Source organism: Cyprinodon tularosa, unplaced genomic scaffold, assembly GCF_016077235.1.
Source record: "Cyprinodon tularosa strain WSP-4 unplaced genomic scaffold, ASM1607723v1 ctg338, whole genome shotgun sequence".
NCBI lineage: Eukaryota > Metazoa > Chordata > Actinopteri > Cyprinodontiformes > Cyprinodontidae > Cyprinodon > Cyprinodon tularosa.
Window position 1 is genome coordinate 255654 of NW_024039050.1, and position 27042 is coordinate 282695.

A 27042-nucleotide genomic window follows, 5' to 3' on the forward strand; every position below is an offset into this window, starting at 1 on the left:
TTCCTTTAACTAGAAACTCATGAGTTTCTAGTTAAATTAAGAAGGTAGAATTTGGTCCATCACAGTTAATTTGTAATTTAACAAAGAGGGGTAAATTTATATTTTTTTTCCCTTTTACAAAGGGCTTGATTGCTCTGGATAGTTTTTTTCCTCCTTTTAAAAGAAGTTATGTTCAAAATATATATTGTATTTTTATTTATGATGAATATCTACATTTATTTGATTATCACAAACATTTAAAAGTGACAAGACAAAAAACCAGAAACAAACAACCCCCAGGAGAAATCTGTAAAGATGTGTTCATACAGAATGCAAAAAACATAAATGATTATTGTGTCATCCTTATGTAAAGGCAAATTAATGGTAATACTACTTATAATTTAGTGAATGGACAAATGAAGTAAAGGAAACTTAATTTCAATGATCTGAACTTTATGTTGTATTAACCCAGACAGGATCTGGTTGTGCTGCAGGCTGAAGGAATGCAGCGAAGAAAAAACATTTTTTATTCAAAAAATTAACAGTGTCAGGGTTTGGTTGTGGTTTGAGGACCCAAATGCAGAGGCAGGTAGGCAGAGGTGAGTTTCTTGTTGGTTTAATGAAAGGTTAACTGAACACAGAGGCAGGAAATCCAAAAAATCTTACATGAAAACAAAGTCAACAAAACAGAAACCATGGAGACATCTGGGGGAAAACAGGAGGGAAAAGGAGGAGGACTCAGAGAGACAAAATTGGAGGAAGTTAGACGAGGAACCAGCAGTAAGAAGTTGCATAAGGAGTGTATTTATATGAGACTGAACAAAGAGATGACTAAAGAGCAGATTGGGAGCAGGTGTGAGCAGAGCAGAAAAGGAAAGGAGCTAGGGAAAAGGAGAACACAAGAGGGCAGCAGAGGGCAACAAATAAAAACCCTAAAACTGAAAAATAACCAGAGAACACAACAAAATAAGAATTAAACCACTAAAACTAGAAAACGTTGAGCAAAGTAAAACAGAATACTGAAAAGAAAACATAACAGAACCAAGACTGTGACAAACAGAATGATTTGTCCATAACATGGCATAACAGGTCCTGCTGCTGGGTCCTGAAGAGACAGAAATTGGACAGCGAGCAAACCCAGGGACCAACTTTTACATAGCACCATGTCTGGCTTTGCAAAAATGAGCTTGGCAATGTGGAGTTAAACAGACAAGAGCAACCCCAAAGCAGATAAAAGGTGGTCCTTTGTAATCACGCATTAAAGAACAAAGGGTAGAATCTCACCACTTTGTAAACATGAGAGGTTTTTGTGTGTATGTGTTATTGTTAAATATAGCCTTGTAATTTTTTTGGACAGTTAAAAGACGTGTGTCTGGGACACTCACAGATGTAAGAACGTGCAGTGCAGTTTGTATGTTACCTTTTATAAAAAAAATAGTTCAGTTTTTTACATGAAGCCTCTGTGAAAAACTACTGCTGGGGGAGGTATTGAAGCAAGGTATGGGAAGGTATTCTAATTAACAAGGAACTAATGCAACATTTTCACATTGTTTGGAATTGCGGTGAATTGTATATTTTAATGTATTGGGGGATATATTTTTTGTCGGCAATGTAAACTCCACGGATTTCTCTATACTCTATCACAACAGAACATTTTAATGCAATGCAGCCAAAAACCTATGCTGTTTTTAACATCATCTGCTCCTATACCCAATTTAAACTTCTGTCTTGAAAGTTTTATAACATGTTTCAAAGCCTCTTCAAATGGATTAGAAGTAGGAAGGAGTTCTTAGAAATAGCATTCGCCAATTAGAAAATCTACTTTGCACTCTTAAGTCAGCCAAAGCAAACCCTAAACCCTGAGATCTGTAGAGGCTTTGTAGATCCTATATAGTTTCGGAAGCAAAATATGGAGGGTTCCCCCCCATATCTGAAATAATTTCAGGGATTATAAACTCTGATTGAACTTGCTCAAGCCTCCTTTACAAATATATAATAATTTTAAATGACTTCTATCTGTTTCTAGTACATAAAAATAACAGAGTCTTTTGTTTTACAGTAGGGACAGTGTTATTTTCTAGATAGCCTTAATTTTTTGTATGTGAACATAGAGCTGAAGTACCTGGGCAAAAGTTCAATTTTTTTGGACATTCTCCCAGAAGCCTTGTGGCTTGTTAACATGTAGTTTGGCAAGTTCATGTCTGTCTTTTTAATGATTCATTTTCAACAACGGTGTCCTTAATGAACTCCCATTAAGTTCCCTTTGACACACACATCTGACACCAATGGTCCTTGATCCTCAATTTAACTTTTAATCTTTTAAGATGTTCTCCTGGACTCTTTCTTATATTATCAATCTTTGATTTGTCATCAGATTACCTCCCGTGGCCATATCCAGGATTGTTGACTACAGTCCCATGGATCTTACATTTCTGAATAACGTGCAATTGCAGTCACAGGAACATCAAGCTGCTTGGAGGTGGTCTTCTAACCTTTAACATGCATGTCTGTGATTCTCTTCGTAATTGAACAAGAAAACCCTTTTCTTTACTTTCTCTGGTCCATGTTGAGTTTGGTACAGCAAACTACCTGTAGCCCCATAGATCAGCCCATGACTGATTACAAGATTTCCAGTCAACGGTGACGCTACACTGTAAAATCCACTAGCATCATTACTTTATAAAAGCATGCAAACCAGTAGCAACAAAAATAAGTACAGTGAACCGGTTATTTTACGTTCTATTAACTAGAGCTGTATTTGCAGAATTATGCATTAGTTCAACTACCTAAAATAATCAAAATAATATTTCCATTAGAAATACCTAATACAAATTTTTATATATTAACTGATTGCATAGGAACTGCTTAGTCCATCCATCCACCTTCTGCCTCTTAATCCGTCAGTCGAGGCAAGTCTCAATTTATACCAACTAACCAAACAGTCATGTTTTTGGGCTGTTAATGGAAGCTGGAGTACCTTGAAAGGAAAATGCACAGGAAGGAAATTAAAACTCCATGCAGAAGAACCATGGGTCAGGAATCAAACCCAGGATCTTGTTGGTGCGAGGCAGGAATTTGAGCTGACACAGCATTTTTGGTTATATTTTCTTGACCAGAGATGTGATTTAATTACTCAAATCATGAAAACTAGTTGCACTTAAAAAGCAAGTGTTAAAGTGTTATATTTACGTGAATCAAAAACAGGTTCCTATCTTCTAAAACCCCCTGAATTACAGATACAATAGTAAATGTTTTCTTTTTCTTCCTTTAATTAACTTTAAAGCTTGTCTTTAATGTCATTCACAAAAAACATACTGTAAAATCAACAATACAGTTACAAGACTTCATCAGATTTATTGGTGGTTACCAAACAACTATTGTGCATTACCACCAACCTCTGAATTGGAGTGTAGTGGGATTGACTTGTTGTTGTTAGCTTAATAAAAAAAAATGTTAATTTTAAATTTCAGACTTTCTAAAACCTTAAGATCCTCTCTTCATCGATAAGTCTGCAAAATTCATATTTATGTCCACCATTCTCTTCTGAGGAAAGATTCAAATCCTTGGCTGGTGGTTGGTGTTTCTTTTATAAGTCCTCCAGAACTTTTATCCAAGTCTTCCCAAATTACCCCAGTATTCTTTTTTTGTTCAATTATCTCTGCAACCCCTTCCTTTAATAAGGCAATAAGAAGTAAAACAAAAGTAAAATTTACACAGCCAGAAACAGGTCTAGATATTTTCAAGGAGATCGTAATTTATAAAGCAATTCATTTTAAGCTGAAAACTTTGTAGAAAGAATATAAATAAAAGTGTGTGCATTATTCTGGAACAGAATAGTGTATAGATGTATAATCAGGCATACACTTTGAGACTATTCAAACTAGGGATGCACGATATTGGGATTTTGGCCGATATCCGATATGCCGATATTTTAAAACTCATGTAGCCGATAACCGATATCGATACTGATGTTAAAGCTGGACAAAAATAAGTAGTCATTGAAAATAGCAGTTTTGTTATCCATTTCTGACACTTTGAAAAATAATATACTCAAATATATTTTCATATGCTGATATCAAATTGATTTTTAAAAATGCGGTATCGATCTATTTTACTTACAAACTCTCGTGATATTTTGCAAATTCTTGTGAGATTTTGTCAGTAAAATAGATCGATACCGCGTCAATATATCAAAATATAAAAATATGGCAAAATTTTGTGAATTTTCAGGGGATTTCGTAGCATAACGATGACATATAGCAATATTTCATTAGTAAAAGAGATTGATATGGTGTTTTTAAATGGCAATATATCAGCATATTAAGATATTGTGATATTTTAATGTATCAATATTTTTTCCCTCGTCTTTAGAAGTTTTTAAGTCTGTAAAAAAGAAGTTTTTGAGGTAGAAGAAGTATTTTTTATATTTTTTTTAGACTTTAGAAACTCAGAAGCTGATCAAATATCGGGTTAAATATTAGTGGGGTGGCCGATGTCCGATATTCAGTTTTAAGGCCGATACCGATAGGGGGCCGATTATATCGTGCATCCCTAATTCCAAGTACAAGCTGTTAAAGAAATCCGTTATGATTCTCAATGTATCGAGTTCCCCTCTAAATATGTATTGGTGTGTTCCTTATCTGTGGACTGTTGGCTGATATGACAGCAGTTGTGTCTTTAATATGACATTTTTTGAAAGTTTTGTTCCAGCAACAGTAAAGCGAATGTTTTGATTTCTTCTCAAAGAGTTTGTGATGAAAGTTGCAGAGCTATCTTTCAGATAACAAAGAACAAACAAAAGCAAAGTAATTAAGTTTTTTTTTTTTTTTTTTTTTACCACTAATCGAAAAAACAATCTTATGTCTTGTCACTTACAGAGGTACATTTGGAAATGCACATCAGATTTCACGGCAGGGTTATGTTTTCAATAAAAAAAAAAAAAAAAATTGAAAATCAGTGTCAAGTTCTCTGTTTAGATTTGATTTTTAAATGTGCAATCCCCACTTGAAAGGGAAGTCTCTTCTGTGAAACAACTGGTGTCCACTTAACGAGTCTTCATTTAAGTCATCTTTATTTTGATGGTTATAATTTTCCTCCAATCACACAGCTGAAAACCCTCAAAAAGAGACAGAAATATCTAATTACATTGAGAGATCAACATGAAAAGAAAGAAAACAAATCAATTTCCACCTATTTAAATAATTTAATCCTAAAGAATAGTAAACATTAAGTATTTTATATGGAAATTAAACAGCAATTAATTAGCATTTATATCAACATTTTATCTGCTTTAACTAATAAACATCAAGTGTATATATATATATATATATATATATATATATATATATATATATATATAAATTTTTTTTTTTCCTTTTAATAATATTAAACAATCAACCAGATAATCAGAGTCAGTCCATGCGAATAAGCAGCTGTAATCAGCTTACCGGCTGTCCTTCATAGTTCTTCTTAGTAACCTTTTGCACAGTTTGCACTTTGCATGTTCTACCATAACTGTTTGGCTTGCATGCTGTGCTGCTTCCTCAAACAAGAGTGAGAGGTCAGCCACACCAAAAGTACACTCTTTAATTGAATGAGATTAAGTCCAACTGGTTCCCATCTCCAGCAGGCAGAGCAGAAACTAGAAGCAGATGGGATCGGCAGAGGGGAGTGGCTTCCTGGCAGTTCACCAAAACAATCAGTGTGAAAAAGGTCAGTATATATGTGGTTGACTCACAAAGAATTGTGAAATCAGGAATCAACTTTGACACAGTACAGTACCAGTTTTAAATTAATCATTTACTTTCTTTAATGTAATTCTATTTGTTCAGCTGAACTGGGCTGGGCTGATTCTCTGCTATTTAAACTGTCTGGTTTCCCTTGAACCGCTCAGTCACTTTCACTCTCAGAACTAGTACATCTAGATACTTGTCAAAGTCATGGGGATTCTGGATGTTTTGCTCCAGTCCCACTCAGCCACTTTGTTGGTGGCTCTTCTAGTACTTCTGTTGGTGTATTTAATTTCATCCTCCAGGTTTAGCCCTGAAAAACATGGAAAGGATCCACCCGGACCAAGACCCCTTCCTGTGATTGGAAACCTTCTGCAACTTGACCTCAGCAGACTATATAAATCTTTACTGGAGGTAAGAAGGTCAAATGATATTCAGTATTCAGTATTTTAAATGAATATTTCCATTAATGTTCTTTATTTGTACACGTATGCATGGATGCACAATCCACATGATATTTACAACTCTTCCCTTCGGTGTTGAGGCAAACCCACTTTAAGTTTATTAATACCAGCTGCAGTTAATATGTCCGTGTCCTTCTCTTTTTAAATGTAATGTGACCAAAACTGAGTGCCCCAGCGATGGGAAAATTGCATTTTGTTATATGACACAGCAGATGCCGTTTAATGCCCAGCCCTAGTTGTGATCTCCGTGAAGGGTGTGGTGATGAGATGTAAACAGAGAAAACATCAGAACAGTTTCAAAAACTGGTCGGTTTACACCTCAAAGGTGGTTCAGCATAACAGAGCAATGCATATCCATCAAAGCACTCAAGCATATTTGTTTGTTTCTCAGTTCGATCTAAAAACTCCCACGGAGAGAAAAGAAAACTAGAAGAAATTTATTGATACAATTACTTAGTCTTTTGCGCTCAGACCTAGGCAGAAAACATAGCGCCGAATTTTGATTGGCATGAACAGGAGTAAAGAACAGGTTTGTTTCCTCCAAGGCCTGAAACTGGTGGTGGATTGGAGATAGATGAAGTTGGTCAGTCTGTAGACTGCTGGTTGGCAAGACCATCTGCTGAGCTTTATGGAAAGATCCAGTGGACTGCGTGAGCTGATTCTAGAGCTTTACTCAGGGACCTGGAAGATGGAAGCGCTCCTTTCTATTTGACCTTAAAGGGATCATGGAATGCAAAACGGAGTTACCCTTGTCATAGATGAATAACAATAGTTCAATGGGTGAAATGGATGTACAGAGAAGTTCAAACCCCTCCTTTCTCTGCAAATCTCACAATTCTAAACTTCCACCATAAAACGGGTGAATCCAAACGAAGCCACGAGTTGACGTAAACTCGGGGATATTGCCTTATTTCAACATTTCTCAGAATCTGGACTTCAGGGGCTCTTGTACTTAAAGAGTTTTAAGTCCAAAGGAAAACACCATTATATTCATCATTTTAGTTCTGTAATTGTTTTTTCAATCATTGAAATATTATTCATGTTTTTATTGTTAGTTATCCAAGGAGTTTGGATCAGTCTTCACTGTCTATCTTGGACCACAAAAAGTGGTGGTTCTGGCAGGATACAAAACAGTCAAGGAGGCTCTTGTTCAGCATGATGAGGAGTTTGGAGAACGGCAAACCTTTCCACTTTTTAATGAATTCAACAAAGGGCACGGTGAGGAAAAGAAAGCTTGCTGTAACTTAGAGTTTAATCTGTTTATTGGAATCTAAGTCAAATGCTATTTCTTATTTTGTTCTAGGGGTTTTATGGGCAAACGGGGACGCTTGGAGAGAAATGCGACGCTTTGCTTTGACAAACCTAAGGGACTTTGGAATGGGCAAAAAGGCTTGTGAAGATAAAATAATCGAGGAGTGTCAGCACCTCATTGAAGTTTTTAAGAATTTCAAAGGTAAAGTCTATAATCTGTACCATTAATGCAGTCCATTGTCATGACATTAAAGTCGTAGGGAAATAACATTAAAATCTCAAATCATTCTGGCTTGAGCATGTATATGAATTTAAATTTAGAAAACTCATCCATCCATCCATTATCTTACACGCTTGTCCCAATTGGGGTCGCAAGGGGTGCTGGTGCCTATCTTCAGCAGTCAACGGGCGAGAGGAGGGGTACACCCTGGACAGGTCGCCAGTCCATCGCAGAAAATTCTGTCTTAAAACCTATGTTTTTTTTCCCCCCATTATTTTATGCAGGCCAATCATATAGCAACGGTCATCTGTCAATCAAATGTTTTCGGTCATAGCATCTTGATGTTGAAGCTAATATATGCAGCAGTTTAAGTAAGAAATAAGAATTATTTACTTTACCATTAAGTTACGTCTGGAGGCACGTCTGTGTCTTCTGCAGGCGTAGAGCTAACAGAACTGGCAGGGTTGTGAGGCAAGGGCTCAAACAGGTACGGCTGTAAGCCTTCTACACCAAACCAAGCTTCTGCCGCCCTGGCGTCCTCTTGCACAACATGTTTGTAGCAACTTTCCTCCTCTAAAAATAAAATGGATGACGGAGGGGACTCATCCACAACCTCTGACACTAAACTCTCCTTCTCATGCATGTCTCCGCTGTCCATAGCGTTCCTTGACAGCGTCGTTTCTAAGTCACCAATTTAGTGCTTCTTGGTCTCAATAAAATTTCCCATTGGGAACCTACTAGCACTAAGATGCATCCGAGAAACCGGCCACAACCAAATAGCTAGCGAACCTTCCGACACAACAATCCCGCCCTCTTGATGAACGACCAATCCTATTCACTTTTTTCACTCGTTTCCCTACGACTTTAACAAGTATCTTTCAAATAAATGTTTAATGCAATAAAGCTGCAAAGCCAAACCCATTTCTGAACTTCCAATGATTGTTCTTAAATCACAGATCCACCTGGTCCTGCACACATGTGCTCATTATAAATTTATGTGGTATGTGACATCTCATTAGTTTGGCTCTGATTGTAAACATCCCCCTGTAGTTCCAGTTGAGTTAAACTATCTGAACTTTGCTGCCAATTCCCATCATGTTAACCAATCAAATTAAACCTGGTTATATTGAAGGGTAGTATGAAGGAGTGCAGCGAAGACTTCTCAGAGGGGGATTCATCTCCCGATATGGGATTGCCTTTCCTGCTACTAGAGAGACTGAAATTATCTCAGAAGGCAACCAAAGGATGATAACTCCATTGTTCAGGTTTCCACATTCAGTGGGGCTTGCTGCTATTTGATCAGCAAAATCAAGGTCCGCCATGTTGATTTAAACAAATGAGAGCAACAGATGCATGCAGATAGAACCCATTCCTTTGTGATGAAACATTAAAGCAAAAAGGGCTGAAATTCACCACTCTGTCCAGGCAAACTATTTGTAAGAAAGAGGTTAAATGCAGTATTGTAATGTGGCAGAACTATCACTTATATTTTTGGCATGCATTTGATTAACCTGGTTCAGAGGGGGGGCTGTGCATGTGGCTTAATGGCACTGATTTAGTTTTAGTGTTGGTGTGCTTCCTTTGTCAGTCAGCACATGGACAGAAGTGTAGAAATGCACTCGTAAGAACCTAAGTTTAATGAAATAAATCTTTCAGACTGTTTAGAATTTTGGAATAGTTCTTCAGGTTAAAGCTGGTTTTGTGGGATGTATGTCTTGCACAGATGCTCTGTGCATGTCTAACATGTCAGATTGAGTCTAATGCTACTTTAGATTTAGCTTTTTTGGATGATGCAAACTGTTTTTCTAAAGGGTTAGATGGGCTATAGCATTATCTTTATTTGATGTAATAATCTAACTCTGAAGAACAGAGAGTGATTGATTTTAGTGGGAACAGATTTATTTATTTAGAGGAATATTTGAAAAGTTGTTAATTGGAAATCTGATCTGTAGAAAGTTCAGGTCTTAGCTTTCATTGGTCGAAATTATTTGACTGTTATGTAATAAATGACCTATTTGACTTACTCAATTAATGTATTGGGGTAAGGAAGGGACAATGTTTTTCTATGTAATGCTTATATGTAACGTACACTACCTTTAAATTGAAGAATAGTGCAGTTTGTTGGCATGAAGCTATTGTTGACAAGCATTGATTGGGGAGGTACAGGAGCAAGGTATGCAAAGGTGTTCAAATGAACAAGCAACCAACGCACGTCCTTTGAGTTTTATGTTAATGCCCCCTAAAGGGCAAATACTTTTTTAAAACTCTGTAAACTCCACTGATTTCTCTCTACTTTGTTACAGGAGAACCTTTTGATACAATGCAGCCTCTAAACTATGCAGTCTCTAACATCATCTGCTCCATGGTCTATGGCAACAGATTTGAATACGATGACCCAGAATTTACATCGATGGTGGATCGAACCAACCAAATTATTCTACTAACTGGCTCTCCATCCCTACAGGTATTTGATGCACAGATAACAAATGTTGAAGCTGCCTGAATAATTAACTAACTTTTTTTTTTTTTTTTGAAGCTTTATAACATGTTTCCAAGCCTCTTTAAATGGCTGAGAAGGATGACGGAATTCATAGAATTCAAAGAGACAAATAGGAAGAAGAACTTTGCTCTCTTCAGTCAGCTAAAGCAGACCCTGAACCCTGAGATGTGCAGAGGCTTTGTGGATGCCTTCCTGGTTCGCAAGCAAACTCTGGAGGTTTGATTTTTCATCTGAAATAATTTCAGACATTAATCTCCGATTGAACTTGCTCGCTTTTTTACATCACAGCTAAAAATAAATTACTGTAATGTATGTTTGGAAAAAAATGCAAAGATTCTTTGTTTTATTGTTAAATCATTAATGCACTGCAATACAACTTTCCAACAAAATATGTGTAATAGAAAACAGCTGATATGAGTAGGCAGTTCAAAACATATTGTGTACATCAACAGATTGGGGTTTAACTCCATTTACTTTAGTATTTGCAATAGTTTTGTGAGGAGAATATGTTGGAAGTGTCATGATTTCACTAAAGTTCAGACCCAAATGCAGAAGACCAAACAGGGAGACCAGGGAAAAGGTTTAACAGGTTTTATTGAAGAGATAATACAGAGTAAAGTGTTGCTCTGAACACTGCTCAACTGGAACTGAAAAGTGAGGAGAAGACACAGCGGTTACACTGCAAAAAATGGAAATCTGTATGAGTTATTTTTGCTTAAATTGAGTGAATTTTGTCTTGAATTGAGGAGATAAGTGAGACACCTTGCCAATGGAACAAGACAATTTACATTTAAAATAAGAAAAAAACAATTGCTTTGTCTTATTTCAAGTGAATATTATCTAATTGTCTTATTTTAGGAGTAGAAATACTCATTCCATTGGCAAATCGTCTTATTTACCTACTAAAATTAAGGGTAAATGCACTTATTTTAAGAAATTTTTTACTTATTTCTAGATGGTTTTTGCAGTGTAGTTCAGGCTCGGTGGGAAATTTGACCCGTGAACTTGGAGAAGAGGAATTGGTTGCTGACTCACGTTTCCAGAGAAGTTTGTTGAATCCTTGACTCCAGTCTGTATGCTGTAGTTCCAGTGTTTGTCTGATTCGATGGAGGGCGGAACAGGGTTTACCCAGAATGCGGTTGTTAATAGGTGAACGGAGAAACTGAATGCCACTCAGATTTCCTGCGGTACTTGAACGGGTCGTAGTGGAGATGAATCCCTTTCTCAGTGCGAGGCTCAAAGATCTCTTGGAGAAAGGGGATCCATACCTCCTCTTTGAACCCCAGCTCAGTTTGAAGCTCAGTTGATCCTTCCAGGGAGAGAAGGTCCGAAAAATCCAGTTTGCAGGATGACTTCCCAAAACTGGCAAACACTCTGGCGTCGAGGTAGTGGCAGTCAGCAGCTTAAGAACACTCCGTTAATGAGGAAACCATCTGCAGGTGTGTGAGGAGGCGGACCAGAACCAGGCGCCTCCTGGTGGATGAAGGGAGACAAACACAGAAACACAAACACAAAGACAGGAGTCCTGACAGGAAGAGCAAAAGACCAATTGTAGGAAAAGGACAAGAAGGTTCCAGATTTAATAAATTTTGTAAAAATTTATTTTATTTCTCTTTGGGGCATTTTTGAACTGAACTAAACCGTAATAACATCTGGGTGTAAATTTGAGGCCAAAAATTTGTATGGAGAATCACAGTTATTTATTTATTTGCAGGCATCTGGCATTAAAAACAGCCAATTTCACGATGAAAACCTCTTAGTGACAGTTACAAACTTGTTCAACGCTGGGACTGAAACGACATCCACCACTCTGAGATGGGGCCTTCTTCTTATGGCCAAATATCCAAAGATACAAGGTAAAGACTTTACTACCACGAAGACAATATGGATTGAGGAAATTAGAGGTTTATCTTGTTATAATGGTAATTCTATGAATAAAAGATCATTATCTTCATTCCATTCTATCTAAAAGAGCAGGTCCAAGAGGAACTGAGGAACGTGATAGGAGATCGTCAGGTCCAGGTAGCAGACAGAAGGAGTCTGCCCTTCACTGATGCTGTTATCCACGAGACTCAAAGACTGGCCAGCATCGTTCCCAATGCGCTTCCTCATAAAACCAGCAGAGACATCACATTTCAGGGTTACCAAATCAAGAAGGTCAGTCTTTAGAAAATGAATATAAATTAATAACAAGATAGGAAATCAAGCCACACATGCCCAACAGTTATAAAGATCAATACACATTTAATCATTCTAGAATTGAATAGAATGATTAAAAAACATTTTTTGTCTCTGGAAAACCTTTGGACATGAGACATCAGCGGTATCTTACTTTTGACAGGCTGAAATAATTAAATATGATTACAGCAATACACATACCACATGTGTAGAGTTTGCTGGCAAATTGTGTTATGGGTTTTCATTTGGGTTATTTATTTATTTTTCTTTCTCTGCATTTATTTTATTTTTTTTGTGGTGGGTTTATTATATTGTTACTTATATTTATATTGTTATTGTTACGGCTACAAGTTCTGTTCTGCAGTATCAGCAGAAATATATGATCTCCGGACCATCAACAGTTCTAAACCATACTAATTGATTCTCCCCCCCCTTTTCAATAGCTCTGTGGGTGATGCTGCTTACTCTGACTCTGCCCTGCCATCTTCTTAACCTTTCCACCCTCTCGTCCTTTTTCTCCCCTTGCTTAAGTTCTCTCATGTGGGGTGACAGTGGCGTTGGATACAGGAGTTTGCCTTGCAACCGGAGGGTTGTCGGTTCAAGCCTTGGCTCTGGCTTTTCGGTGTTGTTGTGTCGTTGGGTAGGACACTCACCTGCATTGTCTACTGATGGTGGTTAGAGGGCCTGGTAGTGCCAGTGTACGGCAGCCTAGCCTTTGTCAGTGAGCCCCAGGGCAGCTGTGGCTACAATGTAGCTCACCACCATCAGTGAGTGTGAATGACTGAATTTATTGTCAAGCACTTTGGTCAAGTCCTCTGACTTGAAAAATGCTACATAAGTACAGGCCATTTGCATTGCTTCTTCTTCCAGACCAGCTTTGCTTCTTCTTATTTTCTATTTTTGTTTGCCTTCCTCATGGGCCGGGTGCAGCCGACTATTCAGCCAATCATTGGCGATGTTCTAAAGCAAACGGATACAATCCACTGGACTTTTCACTTCCTGTCCAGGAAGCTTTTTCAATTCAAAATTTCAGAATTAGCGTTGAGTTAGAAGCTTTGTATTCTAGCCAAAAAACAGGGTTTGGCTTAGAAAACATGCAAATTGAATCAATTTGCATGGACACATAGACAGAATGGTCATATTATCTTATATTTGGCCTTTTTAGAGTTTATTGATTACACGTCATACAGAAGGCAAAATTGTTTTACAAATACGATAATTACCGTACACTTAGCAACACTGGTTGGAAAGGAAGAAATAAACAGGAAAGAAAAAAATAGTCATTTAATCATGTACTTGTGGGCGGTGATGGTAGCTTTTTCTGTATCTAAGATTTTAGGGTTCTAACTGTGCCATATTTCTTCTGTCAGCTACAAGAGTTCAACAACTGCAATCACCTAAACTTGTACAAAATATTAGATTAATGGAATTGTACGTGTAAGAACCACGCATCATGCGGGCTAAAATTCAAGCTTTTTATTTTTTTGTTTTCCTTTTATTATTCTTAGAGGTAAAAAAAGTTTGATAAGCTGATAAAATGTTTCCTCTGTTTCCCTAATTTTGTGTTTGCTGAAGGGCACTACGGTTTATCCTCTCCTGACTTCTGTCCTCCATGATCCCAGTGAGTGGGAGAAACCCCACAGCTTTCATCCTGCTCATTTTCTGGACAAAGAAGGAAAATTTGTCAAGCGTGATGCCTTCATGCCATTTTCTGCAGGTATGTGTTTGTTCGGGTATCTCTGGTGAATTGCTGTAACTGAAGAAATATCTGATGTTTCAATCTCCCCTTCAGGCCGCAGGATTTGTCTCGGAGAGAGTTTAGCCAAGATGGAGCTTTTCCTCTTCTATACCACCCTGCTGCAGCATTTCCGCTTCACTCCTGCACCCGGAGTCACAGAAGACGAACTGGTTCTGACTGCACAAGGAGGCGTCACTCTTGGTCCTTTACCTCATAAACTCTGTGCTGTTTCTCGGATGTGAAGAGGAAGAGCCAGTTAAATCAAACCCAGCAAAACAAACATGAAATCATCACAGTTCTTGTAGACTTTAATTTTCAGTAAAGGTTACTTCCTGAAAAGAAAAATCTCAGAAAAAAAGGGAAACAAATTGTTAAAGCTAATTCATCTTATGATAAAGTTATAACAATAAGTAATGCAATGTGCTTTATGAAGAAAAGTATTTTAATCAAATTATGCATGATGTGTAGCTGAAGTTATATTTTGCTGAATTGAAATACAAACTCAATATATTTCATTTCAAATGAAAAGGGTTTTGAATCAGAAGAAATAATACGCTTGTTAATTTGCATATAATAAAAAAAGAAACATTTTGCTACTATGATTTTGATGATTAAGAAATTAAAAATCAGTTCCAGTGTATTTTGCAGTGTGTCCATATTCATTCGCTGTGTTCTTCGAAGCGCCCATCCCTCAAAGTTACAGTAAATGGTCATATTTTAAAAGTGTAAATTGATTTTCCTTAAAAAAATTGCTTCTAATATTTAAAAATATTATTCAATATTAGTTCAACAGTTTGTAGGTAAGAGTAAAAAATAAAGAAGTAAAACATTCAAATGGGAAAACAAAGCTGCAAATGAGGCTAAAAATGTTTTAAACATTTGTTTGTATAAGAAGATGTATCACAAAAATCACAGAGAATTTAGGCCTCTTCATAGTGAAATTGTTGCATATAAATAAGTAGCCTTCAGAAAATAAGATCTAAATACAAAAAAAGGGGGGTGTATATCTGATTTCATAATAATGCATATAGAGAAGCAGTTATCAATGTGTTTGTAGGCATTGAAAACATTTAATTTAACAATGATAACCTATTACTGAAGATTATAAGATATATTTCTTATTAACGCCTTCACTGAAACAACCTCCACCACTTTAAGATGAGGGTTCTTCTCATGGCCAAATATGCAAAGATACAAGGTCAAAACTTTACTTGGAGATTTTGTTGAGTGTGTTGGAATCATTTACAGGTTTATTTTGTTAAAAAGGTGCTGCTTTAAAAAACAAAACAACAACAACAAAAAAACCACCATTATATTCATCCCACTCCATCAACAAAAGGACCAGGTACAGGCGGAGCAGAGGAGGTTCATGGTTGTAGACAGGAGGACTCACTGGTGCCAATATCCAGAAGCATTGGTGTATAAAGTGCTAAAAATACAATTAAGTAGAAATGATAATACCTTCACAAAAAAATGATACTAATAAAAAAAAGTAATGACATAAAAGCCACTATTTGGACTTACATGCATCTACAACTGTGCTGATTTCCTCAGAAAACCAAAGGTGCCTTTTTGAGAATACAATTATATATTTCCACTCTGTCTTAGAAAGAAAAAACAAACAAAAAACAACCTAAAGTGCATTTTGTCTACATGATATGCAAACAAAACAAAAACTGGACTTTTAATGAACTTTAATACCTATATTGCAGAATGGTTTAGTGGTAACTTGGGGTTTTTCAGCTTTTACAACAATATTTGGACTCATTTGTAGCTGTATAAATAACCTTCTTACCCCTGTAAGAATAGTACTGAACATTGATGTTTAAAGAGAAATAATCAAAGGAAAACCTTAAAAACTTGGGAAATAACAATGTGGTTCATTATCACCAATTACCATTAAGGAGCGTTCTTCTTTTGTTGTTTACAGGCTGATTCTTCAAAGATGAATTCAAGTCAAAAACTTAATTGATAGCGAGTAACGAGTTTTCAGATTTTTGACTGAAGAAGTAAAGGCATAATTGCGGTGTCACTAATACCATGAAATAAAAATTTTAATCTAAACATTTTCAGTAAAGAACAGATGCTCAAAAAAAAACTCGTTCCAACTTCACTCTCTCACCAAACCAGCAAAGACATTACTTTTTAGGTTTACTCCATAAAGGTCAGTCTGGAAAACAAATATACATTCATAAAGATAAGAAAGGATGCCAAACATGTCATGTTTGGGTTTTCAGACTCTGAATAGGAGCAATCACGGAGGCAAGGATCAGTTAAGGGTTTTATTGAAGATTTGTGGTTGTACAGAGAGGAGTCCGGCAGGCAGGGTTGTCAGGATGCTGCTGGAAGAGGTTTGGTGACAGGTGAGTAACAGTTCGGTGCTGGTAGAGGAGTGAGGAATGTGTGAGACTCACAGAGAGGGCGGCTTGGTGTCTGTTTTGGGAGGATGGTGTCCAGTGGTCCAGGCGAATGGTGCAGGTCCGGCGGGTGAGATCAGATGGTGGTGTATGAGGGTGGACAGGCAGGTGAGCTCAGGCAGGAGGGCTTTTATGGTTCTGAGGCCTGAAGCCTCACTGGTTCTTAGAGGCTGACTGAAAACGCCTCGAACGGGGGTCCAAAGCGAAGAGGTCTCTGGAGTGGTTTCAAGGCTTGGAATCCTGGGTTCTAGAAGAAGGGAGCAGAGAGGACAGGGTTAGATTCAGGCAAAGCTAAGGAGCTAGGCTTGGTTCTGGATCAGTTGTACCAATGCTGGAGCATTAACGAACTGACTCCCTCTTCCTGGTTTCAGCTCCTAAAAAAGGGTGGGAATCAACTTGATGAGGAGCACCTGCCCGTCCAGCCCTGCAGAGAGAGAAAAAAGGAAAAACCCGGCCTGCACCCAGGACTGGGAGTATGACAAAACATTGCTAAAACTACTTAAGTAGAGTGGCAAAAAGGAACTAAAAGGCAAGAAAATGTAATGTAAATCCTTTTATTGTCCCACATGAGCATCTGACCCATCGCCATTGTGCAGCACCCCTTTGGAGCAGTGTTGGGTTAAGAGTTTTGCTTAGGAGCCCAGAGTGGAGGCTGTGGGGATTGAATCAGGTACTTGCAGCCTTGACACACAACACAAACACACTGCTCTAACCAACTAGGACAACACTTCCCAACATATATGTTTAAATACAAATATACAAAGACTAAAGAAATATAAAATTAAAAAGGAAATACAGGAAGGCTGAGTCCACTGCAGAGTCAAATAAGGTATTTAGGAGTCTTCTCTGAACTCCAAACTATCGCAACCTCCTCAGCATTTAGAATCTGATTTGATCCTTCCTGCAAAGAGCATTAGCTCTTTCGGCAATTTTAGTAGATAAATGAGATGATTTGCCAATGTAAAGAGTGTTTTTACTCTTAAAATAAGATATTTAGATTAAATGCACTTGAAATAAGACAATGCAATTGTGTTCTCTTGTTTTAAATGTAAATTGTCTTGTTCCAATAGAAAAAATGTTTCTTTTACCTCCTCAATTCAAGAACTAATGCACAAATTTTAATAAAAAAATGACTTATCTAGATTTTATTTTTTCCAATGTACTCCCTTCCAGTATATTGTAAAGGTGAACATCCATAAATATATATATTCCACTTTCCTAACCTTCGTTCCTTGAATGTTAACCAGTTTCAGGTGAAGGGAATGTGCCTGGAAATGTCTAATCCTTTGGTTCGGTTAAATAAAAGATCTGGCTATTTTGGCTCCCAACCGATCTTAACATTCATTTATTTCCAAAGGTTAAATATTTCCTTAACACCTGTGCAGAATGCCAGCGGAACCAGTCTGAAGATTGTCTAATTTTTCTTGCAGACTCCACATTTCCTTAGTATTGGCCAGAAAAATCTAATGGACACAGATTTTTTTTATTTTCACATAACCCTACCTTACCAGAGTCTGTTTTCTTTTTCTTTTTTTGGTCTCTTCTTGTCATCTTCACCTCCATTCTGCTCTCTTGTCAATATGCTGCCATAAATGTCTGTTTCCTCTCTACTTCATGCAGAAACGTGTAGTATGGAGGTATTAATCAGACTAAATAATGTTTTGTGGGATTATGTGGATTTCTTTTATTGGATGCTTAAACATTCCTTTGGTTATATTTACCCTGGAAGAACATAAGATTCTTTTTCTAAACTAACACAACAGAAGGGTTGATAAGTTAAACAGAGACTCTTGAACACTGTGAAATATTAAACTGGTTTAAATCATTAAACCACACGCCCCCTTAAAAAAAGAAGGTATTTAATCCAGCAGTGTGAGATATAAATCCTGAGAGGTTTTCTCTTGTCTTTTGATGAGTATCAACCAAGGAAAAAGCATTTTGCTGAAATACTGATGGAGATTCTAAAATCTTTGCTCCACGCTCTAAATTCTGTTACCATGTTGGACCTTTTTTTTGTTCTGCTGGTCATGTATCTGATATACTCAGTGATTTTCTTTTCCAAAGGGAATAGTAAAGAGCCACCAGGTCCAATACCCCTTCCCTTGCTTGGAAACCTGCTGCAGCTTGATTTAAACAGACCCTTCTACACGTTATTGGAGGTAAGTCATGAACAGCAATACTTATTTTTGCATACTAATGTTAAGGAGAATCCTTTTAAGTTACATTTTATACATAAAATGCAATAAATGCTTTTCTACTTTGTTAGTTCTCCAAGAAATATGGATCAGTCTTCACTGTGTATTTTGGTCCCAAAAAAGTGGTGGTCCTGGCAGGATACAGGACAGTGAAAGACGCCCTTGTTAACCATGATGAAGTGTTTGGAGAAAGAGATGCGTTACAAATCATGCAAGAACTTAATAAAGGACATGGTAGGAAAAGAAAAAAAGACAAAGCACATATATCCCGCACTCTTTCTAGCTATTCTCTTATCTACATCTTAGGATTGTTGTGGACCAATGGTGACACATGGAGAGAAATGCGACGCTTCACTTTGAGTAACCTCAGGGACTTTGGGATGGGTAAAAAAGTGTGTGAGGGAAAAATCACTGAGGAATGTCTGCACCTGATTGAACTTTTGAAAGATTATAAAGGTAAAATTTATTTAGAGTGTCCATCGGTTGGTGGTTGTTGTGTCATTTAATTTCTAACCATGCTAAAATTGGTTAATTTTTCCTTTAATCCAGGAAAGCCTTTTGATACAAGCCAACCGATAACCTTTGCAGCCGCTAACATGATCTGTTTAATGGTTTATGGGAGCAGATTTGAATATGATGATCCAGAATTTAAATGTATGGTACATCGAATATCCAAAATGAACAACCTTTTTGGCTCCACTTCACTTCAGGTAAGTGTAGATTTTGTCTTTTTTTTTAAGAGTGATTAAACTAAAAAATTGTCAATGATTAAAGCGAAATGGCAGATCATTAGATAAAGCTAGCTTGAAATAGGGAGACCTTTACATCCTTGGGCAGAAGATTGGTAGGCACTGGTATTCTAAAAAGCCTAAGCTGATCCCACCGCCAAACACCAGATGTCATTTAGACGTTGGTTTTTAGGCTAAATCTTCTCATTCTGTCATGGTCTTGATTTAGTCCAGAAATAGTTATTGAAAATTGGACTGTTTGGACAGTCTAATTTTGTCACATTTTAGTCCAGTAATAAACAGAAAATTGGAAAGACGTGGCAAACCCAGTTTACACCGTTTTTCCAATGATTTGAATATAACGTCCTTTGACCTTTAAAATCAGAACGACCAAACACTGCCCCATTTTCAACCATTATTTCAGGACTGACTCAACACTATGATGGGTCGACCAGATTTAGCCTAAGGTGTAAATGAAGCCTAGTGTTTGGGGGAAGTGCTTTGTTTTTGGATTGGGACACTCCAGACATTCTGTCTGGAGTTAAAAGAGTAAAGGTTCTGACACCTGCTGTCCAAAGATTCTGTGATCAATATGTGGGCAAAGATGGTTTCTTCTGGGAAATGTACTGTACAGTAGTAGCCATTCAAAATTTCCCCACTTTTCTTGATGGTCCTTGGCTGGTCCCCTACAATTCCTTTTTAAACATCAATCTTTGCACTAAAATATTATTTCTCTCATTATTTGTGGACACTAAGATCTAAAGAGAAGCGTTATCTCCTGGTCAGACCCTGTAATTCAGTGAAAGGGTGGAGTCAGAGTAAAAAAATATGCACGTCCAGGAGAAGGCCATAGGCTGGAAGTTGGAGGGGATTTTGCTGGGAGCTGCAGGGAAGCGGTCTGCCATTCGGCTGGCTTTTGACTGGAAAGGGCCATTTTTAATTAGCCTGACGCAGTCCTACTCAATTCTAGTCAGAATATGAGTCTGATGCTGCTCCATAGAGCTGTGATTATGGGGCGTGTTTTGAACGAACCAGGAAAAAAATGCCTCTGCACTCAATTGGATAGACCAATAAGAGCAACGGAGTGTGTGACGTATGTTAAGCAACGCATAGTTGTTGTCAACAAAAATCAAAGCGTGCAGTTGCACACCTAGAATAAGAAGATGGGCCTTGATCGCGTTTCTCTGTTCCTCTTTTAAAATTAATTTGCTGTCGATATCTTCTAGAACAGACCTAATAGCAGAATCTACACACCTAAACTCTCCAGCGGCAGCCATTGTTGTTGTCACCCAAGCGCGCTTTGGTCACGTGGTTGATTACGTTACTGTTGGTCATTTGTCCATCATCGTATAAAGCCCGCCCTGACAATTTGATTGGCCCGCCAGATATTGTGCTGCTAGCATACTTGCGCTACTGTTGAGCAATGCCAGACCGAACTTCCCGACCTCAAACGTTGTGGGCGGGACTAAGTTCGGAATGGCACCCAGGCTAATTTTTAATGGCTACTACTGTAAAAAATAACCTCTCCATACTTTGATTTCTTATCGGACTTCTGTTTTAATAAAGGTCAAGGTTTTCTCTGTTATAGCACAACAATTGTCTTTCCTGTTTGGTTTCTTTTCTTAAGTTCTGCTCATTCACTGAACTCTAAACTGTTGCATAATTTAATGTGTTACTCGATAAATGTACCTTGCCGTGAAGACTATCCAGGTAAGGGCCTCTGGTGGCAGCTCACAGGCACTGTGACGTATGTTTGCAAACAAAAAAAATCAAGCATGGGATAAATTTGAAAAGCCTAGAGACAGACTTCTTTTACTTGTCAACAATTTTTAATACTTTTGTGACATGTGCATTTCAATGTACACAGGCCTACAATCTGTATCCATTACTTTTCAAGTGGGTTGCCAACAGAAAGGAGGTGTTCAATGTGGCTGCTGCTAACAGGAAGCAAAATGTTGCCTTATTCAGTCATTTGAAAAAGACCCTCAACCCAGAGACGTGCAGAGGATTAGTCGATGCTTTTCTTGTTCATAAGAAAAAACTGAAGGTAAGGATTTCAATATTCTAATAAAAAAATAAGGATCTTAACTTCATTTAAAAGGAGTAGAGATGAATGTCTCGTTTACAAATGAGTTTTCACAGTCTGCTTGAATTCTAAAAAATCTTTGATTCATTCTGCAAAGAAAGATGCAAAATATAAAAGCTAAGATTTTATATCATTGCAGTGAAGCATCAAAATGTTTAGAATCAATATTTAAATTGCCTAAAAAATCTTAAAACATGTTTTTTTTTATGCCAGTAGTGCTACTGTTCTATTCTCAGGAAGACAGGATTACAGAAACTCATTTTCATGATGGCAATCTATCTATGACAGTCATGAATTACATTAACCAATCGTAAAAAAAGCACAAGCAGATGTATGATTTATTAAATTTTTTCATTTTATTTTATTTCTCTATGGGTCAGTAAAGTATTTCTGAACTAAACTTCACTTTAGAAAATTTAAATTAGGACTCACTTTGTAATTACCATATAATAATATTAAATGGAGGCCTTTACTACATCTGGGTGTGTGAAATTGATGCCAGAAATGTGCATGAAGAATCATAGTTATTTATCTATTCATAGGAATCTGGCATTAACGACAGCCCATTCAACAATGAAAACCTCTTAATGATGACTACAAACTTGTTCAACGCCGGCACTGAAACGACAGCCACCACTCTAAGATGGGGTCTTCTTCTTATGGCCAAATATCCAAAGATACAAGGTAAAGACTTTACTACCACGAAGACAAGAAGGAACAAAGTGTTAATGGAAAAAATTTGAGGTTTATATTGTGAATAAATAAATTACCATTATCTTCATTCCATTCTATCTAAAAGAGCAGGTCCATGAGGAGCTGAGGAAGGTGATAGGAGATCGTCAGGTCCAGGTAGCAGACAGAAGGAGTCTGCCCTTCACTGATGCCGTTATCCACGAGACTCAAAGATTGGTCAACGTTATTCCTGCTGGACTTCCTCATAAAACCAGCAGAGACATCACATTTCAGGGTTACCTAATAAAGAAGGTCAGTTTGGAGAAAATGAATATACATTTATAGCAAGAAAGAAAGCCTGACATTCACAAAAATACCAAAATGCTGCCTTATTTCAAAAAGGGTGGTGTGGTAGTTTTACATACAGCTTTTAGGGAAAAGAAGAACTTTTGTTGCAGATTTGACTCTATTTGACAAAGAATATCTACCTATGTGCATAAAAACATGGGATAACTTAATAGCACAAGCAAAGCCATTTTACTAACTAGCTGCACCAAGGATTACATCTTTACAATGAGCAGCAGAGCAGGTTCTGCCTGGTGTGTTTACTTCTTGCAATGCTTCTGTATCAGTAAAGGACATATAACTTCCATCCCCAATATCTTTTTACATTCACCGTATGTCTGAATAGCTCAAATTACTTTTGCTGGGTATCTAAAACACGCATTTTACTAAAGTAAGAACAGCAATGTTATAAAAAGAATATTACTTAAAGGCACACAGCGAACTTTGTGACCTAAACAATTGTCACATTTGAGATATTTTAAATGATTCCTCAAGCCAATATACAGTGCTTGACACTATCAATGCTATCAGCGGGTCTCCCCTATTGAAATACTGCCTTCGTAAGTTGGGAGACGATGCACAGTCGTTGGCCAGGTCATGTGAGCTGGAAGGATGTACCTTATATAGTCATGGCGCTTTCCACATCAAAGACTTTTGCTCTACTATTTTCCCGCTGGCTGACGCAGGCAAAGTTTAAACCTTCTGAAGAGGCTAAAAAGAGAAAACATGAAAGGGATCGTGGATGCTGAAAAACATGGAAAGGAGTTTGTTCAGTGGTGCAGGCTGAAAAAAGCCAGATGTAAAACTGATTCTCTTTTCTCAGCTTCATTATTAGCCTGGTAAGTTTAGACTTCGCTCCTAACATGCAGTAATATATCTTTGTTACTATTTTCAATGTTTTTTAGAAGCAAAATACAGGCAGTTAAAAAATATAGTGCCCCCTAGTGGCTAAAAGGTACATGGTGTGCCTTTAAGTGGGAAACATTGGAAAGCAAAATACCCCTCAGTGTCCAAACAGTATCTTAGCGCTGATGACTGGCTTGATTGTTCTTTCCATTCACCTGCCTAGCTCTGCCCAGTTTCTCATTACCATTCATCTGATCTACCTGCACCAGCTTCTTTTTAACAAGCCCTCTAACCAGTCATCAGTGTCATATTATTTCTTGAACCTGTGGTGTTAGTTTTCTCCTGCGTACCTTAGTGTTACTGATTGCCTGATCCTGAATCGTTCTTCCTTTGGACCTCTGAGTTTACCGGTTCTTGTTCAGATCTGTGCGCCTGACCCGTCTTTGGACTCGTGCTGGATTCTGCCTTTTGACCGAACTTGGAACTGATTCCTGAAACCCTTCTGGATTTCCCTTTCTGAACCTCTTCAGACTTCTGATCTCCTGGTTCTGAATCCATAGCACATCCTCGACAGTGGCTTTGCCCTCTGGATTATCCTGCCTTTATTCGTCTGCTTGGTTCTGATCTCCCGCTTGTCCTTTGACCTCCAGAGCTACAGATTCTGGAACTCTCTTGGCCGTGTCTTGTAGGCAGCTGGAATCAACCTCGTCCTGTGGGCACTGACTGAACAATAAGACCAGGTTACTGACTCACAAGTTCATAATCATCCTCTGTCAAATTAACATGGTCACTAACCTGCTGTCTCCTGCAGAGGTTCCTGCATTAGAAGCCCTAACTGTTCACCATAGATTCCATCATTTAAAAAAATGCTTATTTTGAGATATCTGACTGTTTGCCTGAATACTGGGCACTCTGTTCTGAGCCTTAACACCTAAGAATACATTTTCTTAATAAAAGTTTAATAAATTTAACTAATTACTACCCACCAAATCATTGTTAAAAAAAATAAGTTCAAGAATTTACTTTGGCTTGGGCGTGATTGTTTAGGAGAAAAGAGAGAAATAAACATGGTAGTTTATCCAGAAAAAAAGCACTGACATGCTTTGTATGCGCAAAGACAATTCAAAGTGCTTTACACAAATTAAAGAATCAAATAGAAGGAAACTAAGATTGAATAAAAGCAATGAAAGAAAAAAAAACAGTAAAGACGGGTAGTAAAACAAATAAACGTGTTGGAATACAAATTTAACTAATGACACCTCAGTTAGCAGTTTTACTTCAAATGTCAACTTGAAAAGTTATTGATCGTTTATTCTGTCTGAAAGTAAGAAGGGTTTGAGAGTAAAACAAAGTAAAACAGAAAAAAACATCCAGCATGGGATTATAAAATAATGTAATTTTCAATTTAAGAGCAGGTTTATTTGTTGTTGTGAAGATGTTTCAGAATCAAAGTGTTGGTGCTCTAGGTTAGATACATAAAGGGGGACTGAGGACCTCTGGTGGTTAAAAGGCAGAATGCATGAGAAATAGAAATAGTTTAAACACGTACTTGTGAGCAGTTAGGGCAACTTTCTTTGTACTTTAGATTTTATGGTTCTAACTTTCTTAATTCTGATTATCAAAATAGAGTTTCTACTTGCAGCAATATTTCTTCTGTCAGCTACAAGAGTTCAACAACTGCAATCAGCTAAACTTGTATAAAGTATTAGATTATTGGAATGGTACGTGTAAAAACCAACCATCATGTAGGCTAAAATTCATGTTTTTAGTCTTTTGTTTTCCTTTTATTATTCTGAAAGGTAAAAAAAGTTGATAAGGTGATAAATTGTTTCCTTTGTTTACTAATCTTGTGTTTGCTGAAGGGCACTACGGTTTATCCTCTCCTGACTTCTGTCCTCCATGATCCCAGTGAGTGGGAGAAACCCCACAGCTTTCATCCTGCTCATTTTCTGGACAAAGAAGGAAAATTTGTCAAGCGTGATGCCTTCATGCCATTTTCTGCAGGTATGTGTTTGTTCAGGTATCTCTGGGGAATTGCTGTAACTGAAGAAATATCTGATGTTTCAATCTCCCCTTCAGGCCGCAGGATTTGTCTTGCAGAGAGTTTAGCCAGGATGGAGCTTTTTCTCTTCTTTACCACCCTGCTGCAGCATTTCCGCTTCACTCCTGCACCCGGAGTCACAGAAGACGAACTGGTTCTGACTGTACAAGGAGGCCTCACTTTCGGCCCTTTACCTCATAAACTCTGTGCTGTTTCTCGGATGTGAAGAGGAAGAGCCAGATAAATCAAACCTGACAAAACAAATAGTCATGAATAGTTCTTGTAGAATTGATCTGTTTAGTGAAGGTTACCTCCTGAAAAGAACAACCTCGAAAAAAAAAAAATTTATGAAACAAACTGTTAAAGCTTACAGAAGCAGCTGCTTAGCAACCAGGCTGGCTTTCTGTTACAGTGGCCTCGAATCACAAGTCATATTTAAATTTCAAATCATTCTGGCTAAAACATATATATAAATGTACTCTTTAACAGATGATATTGTCCCAAAAGTTAGAAAATTTCTATTTAAAAAAAAAAAAGATCCTGTCTTAAAATCTGTGGTTCTTCCCCGTCATCTTATGCAGGCCAATTAGTTATATGTCAGCCCGAACACCTAAATTCAGCCAATCATATATCAATGGTCATCTGTCAATCACATTTTTTCGGTCATAGCATCTATATTCATATGCCGCAGCTAATATACGCAACAGTTGAAATAAGAAATCAGAATCATTTCCTTTCCCATTGAGTTCCGTCCCAGTGTTCATGGGGATGGACGTCTGTGTCTTCTGCAGGCGTAGAGCTAACAGAACTGGCAGCGTTGCGAGGCAAGGGCTCAAACATGTACGGCTGGAAGCCTTCTACACCAAACCAAGCTTCTGCCGCCCTGGCGTCCTCTTCCACGACATCTTCGTCCCCGCTTTCTATTTCTCTAAATAAAAAATGGATGAGGGAGGAGACTCATCCACGACCTCCGACACTAAACTCTCCTCCTCTTACATGTTTCCGCTGTCCATAATGTTCTTTGCAATGGTCATTTCTAAGTAACGAATTTAGTGCTTCTTGGTCCCAATGGAATTTCCCATTAGGAACCTACTACCACCAAGTTGCTAACCAGTTAGCAAGATGCTTCAGACAAAGTGGCCACAACCAAAAAGCTTGTGAATCTTCCGCCACAACAATCCTGCCCTCTTGATAAACGACCAATAACATGTACTTGTCTTTGTCTTTGAAGTTGGAGAAAACAAATCTAAAGTTATTCTGCTTTTATTAAAGTCACATAAAACTATGCCATTACATCATTTTATCACCTAATTATTTATCTTGAACACAATTTGTGCATGATAATTACTTAAAAAAGGAAATGATTAAAAACAGTAAAAAATAACCATAAAAGATTGACTGATTATTGTATGAACCCTAACTGATAATGTATTTGAAAAAGGATGGACTAACTCTGGGTTGCTCAGTGGAGGAGTGGTTAGCACTGCTGCCCTGCAGCAAGAAAGTCTGGGTTCAAATCCTGGTGCATGGTGCACCTGTCCAGGGGGAACCCCGCCTCTCGCCAGTAGACAGCTGTAGATAGGCACCAGACACCCCTTGCGACCCTGTTTGGGATAAGTGTGACTGAAAATGAATGGATGGTCTAACTCCAAT

General features: G+C 37.7%; 2 protein-coding genes across 4 annotated transcripts; both read left to right on the top strand.

Moving 5' to 3' along the window:
• Nucleotides 1–5856: 5856 nt before the first annotated feature.
• LOC119789408 (cytochrome P450 2K1-like) lies at nt 5857–14440 on the top strand. The gene is made up of 9 exons (XM_038294279.1): nt 5857–6122; nt 7228–7390; nt 7476–7625; nt 9947–10107; nt 10180–10359; nt 11858–11999; nt 12116–12300; nt 13897–14038; nt 14114–14440. Exons 1-9 carry the CDS (start codon nt 5919–5921, stop codon nt 14299–14301), a joined length of 1515 nt encoding a protein of 504 aa, XP_038150207.1. The 5' UTR covers nt 5857–5918; the 3' UTR covers nt 14302–14440.
• Nucleotides 14441–18386: 3946 nt separating this feature from the next.
• Nucleotides 18387–26000, top strand: LOC119789405 (cytochrome P450 2K1-like). 3 transcript variants are annotated; one of them, XM_038294274.1, is made up of 9 exons: nt 18387–18635; nt 18743–18905; nt 18978–19127; nt 19221–19381; nt 21267–21446; nt 22028–22169; nt 22285–22469; nt 25211–25352; nt 25428–25996. In XM_038294274.1, the coding sequence occupies exons 1-9, from the start codon at nt 18429–18431 to the stop codon at nt 25613–25615; spliced, it is 1518 nt and encodes a 505-aa protein (XP_038150202.1). In that variant the 5' UTR covers nt 18387–18428; the 3' UTR covers nt 25616–25996. The 3 variants fall into 3 exon arrangements, with proteins under 3 accessions (XP_038150202.1, XP_038150201.1, XP_038150205.1); XM_038294273.1 differs by having other exon boundaries at nt 18743–19127; nt 25428–26000; XM_038294277.1 differs by lacking the exon at nt 21267–21446 and having other exon boundaries at nt 18743–19127; nt 25428–25995.
• The last annotated feature ends 1042 nt before the right edge of the window (nt 26001–27042 follow it).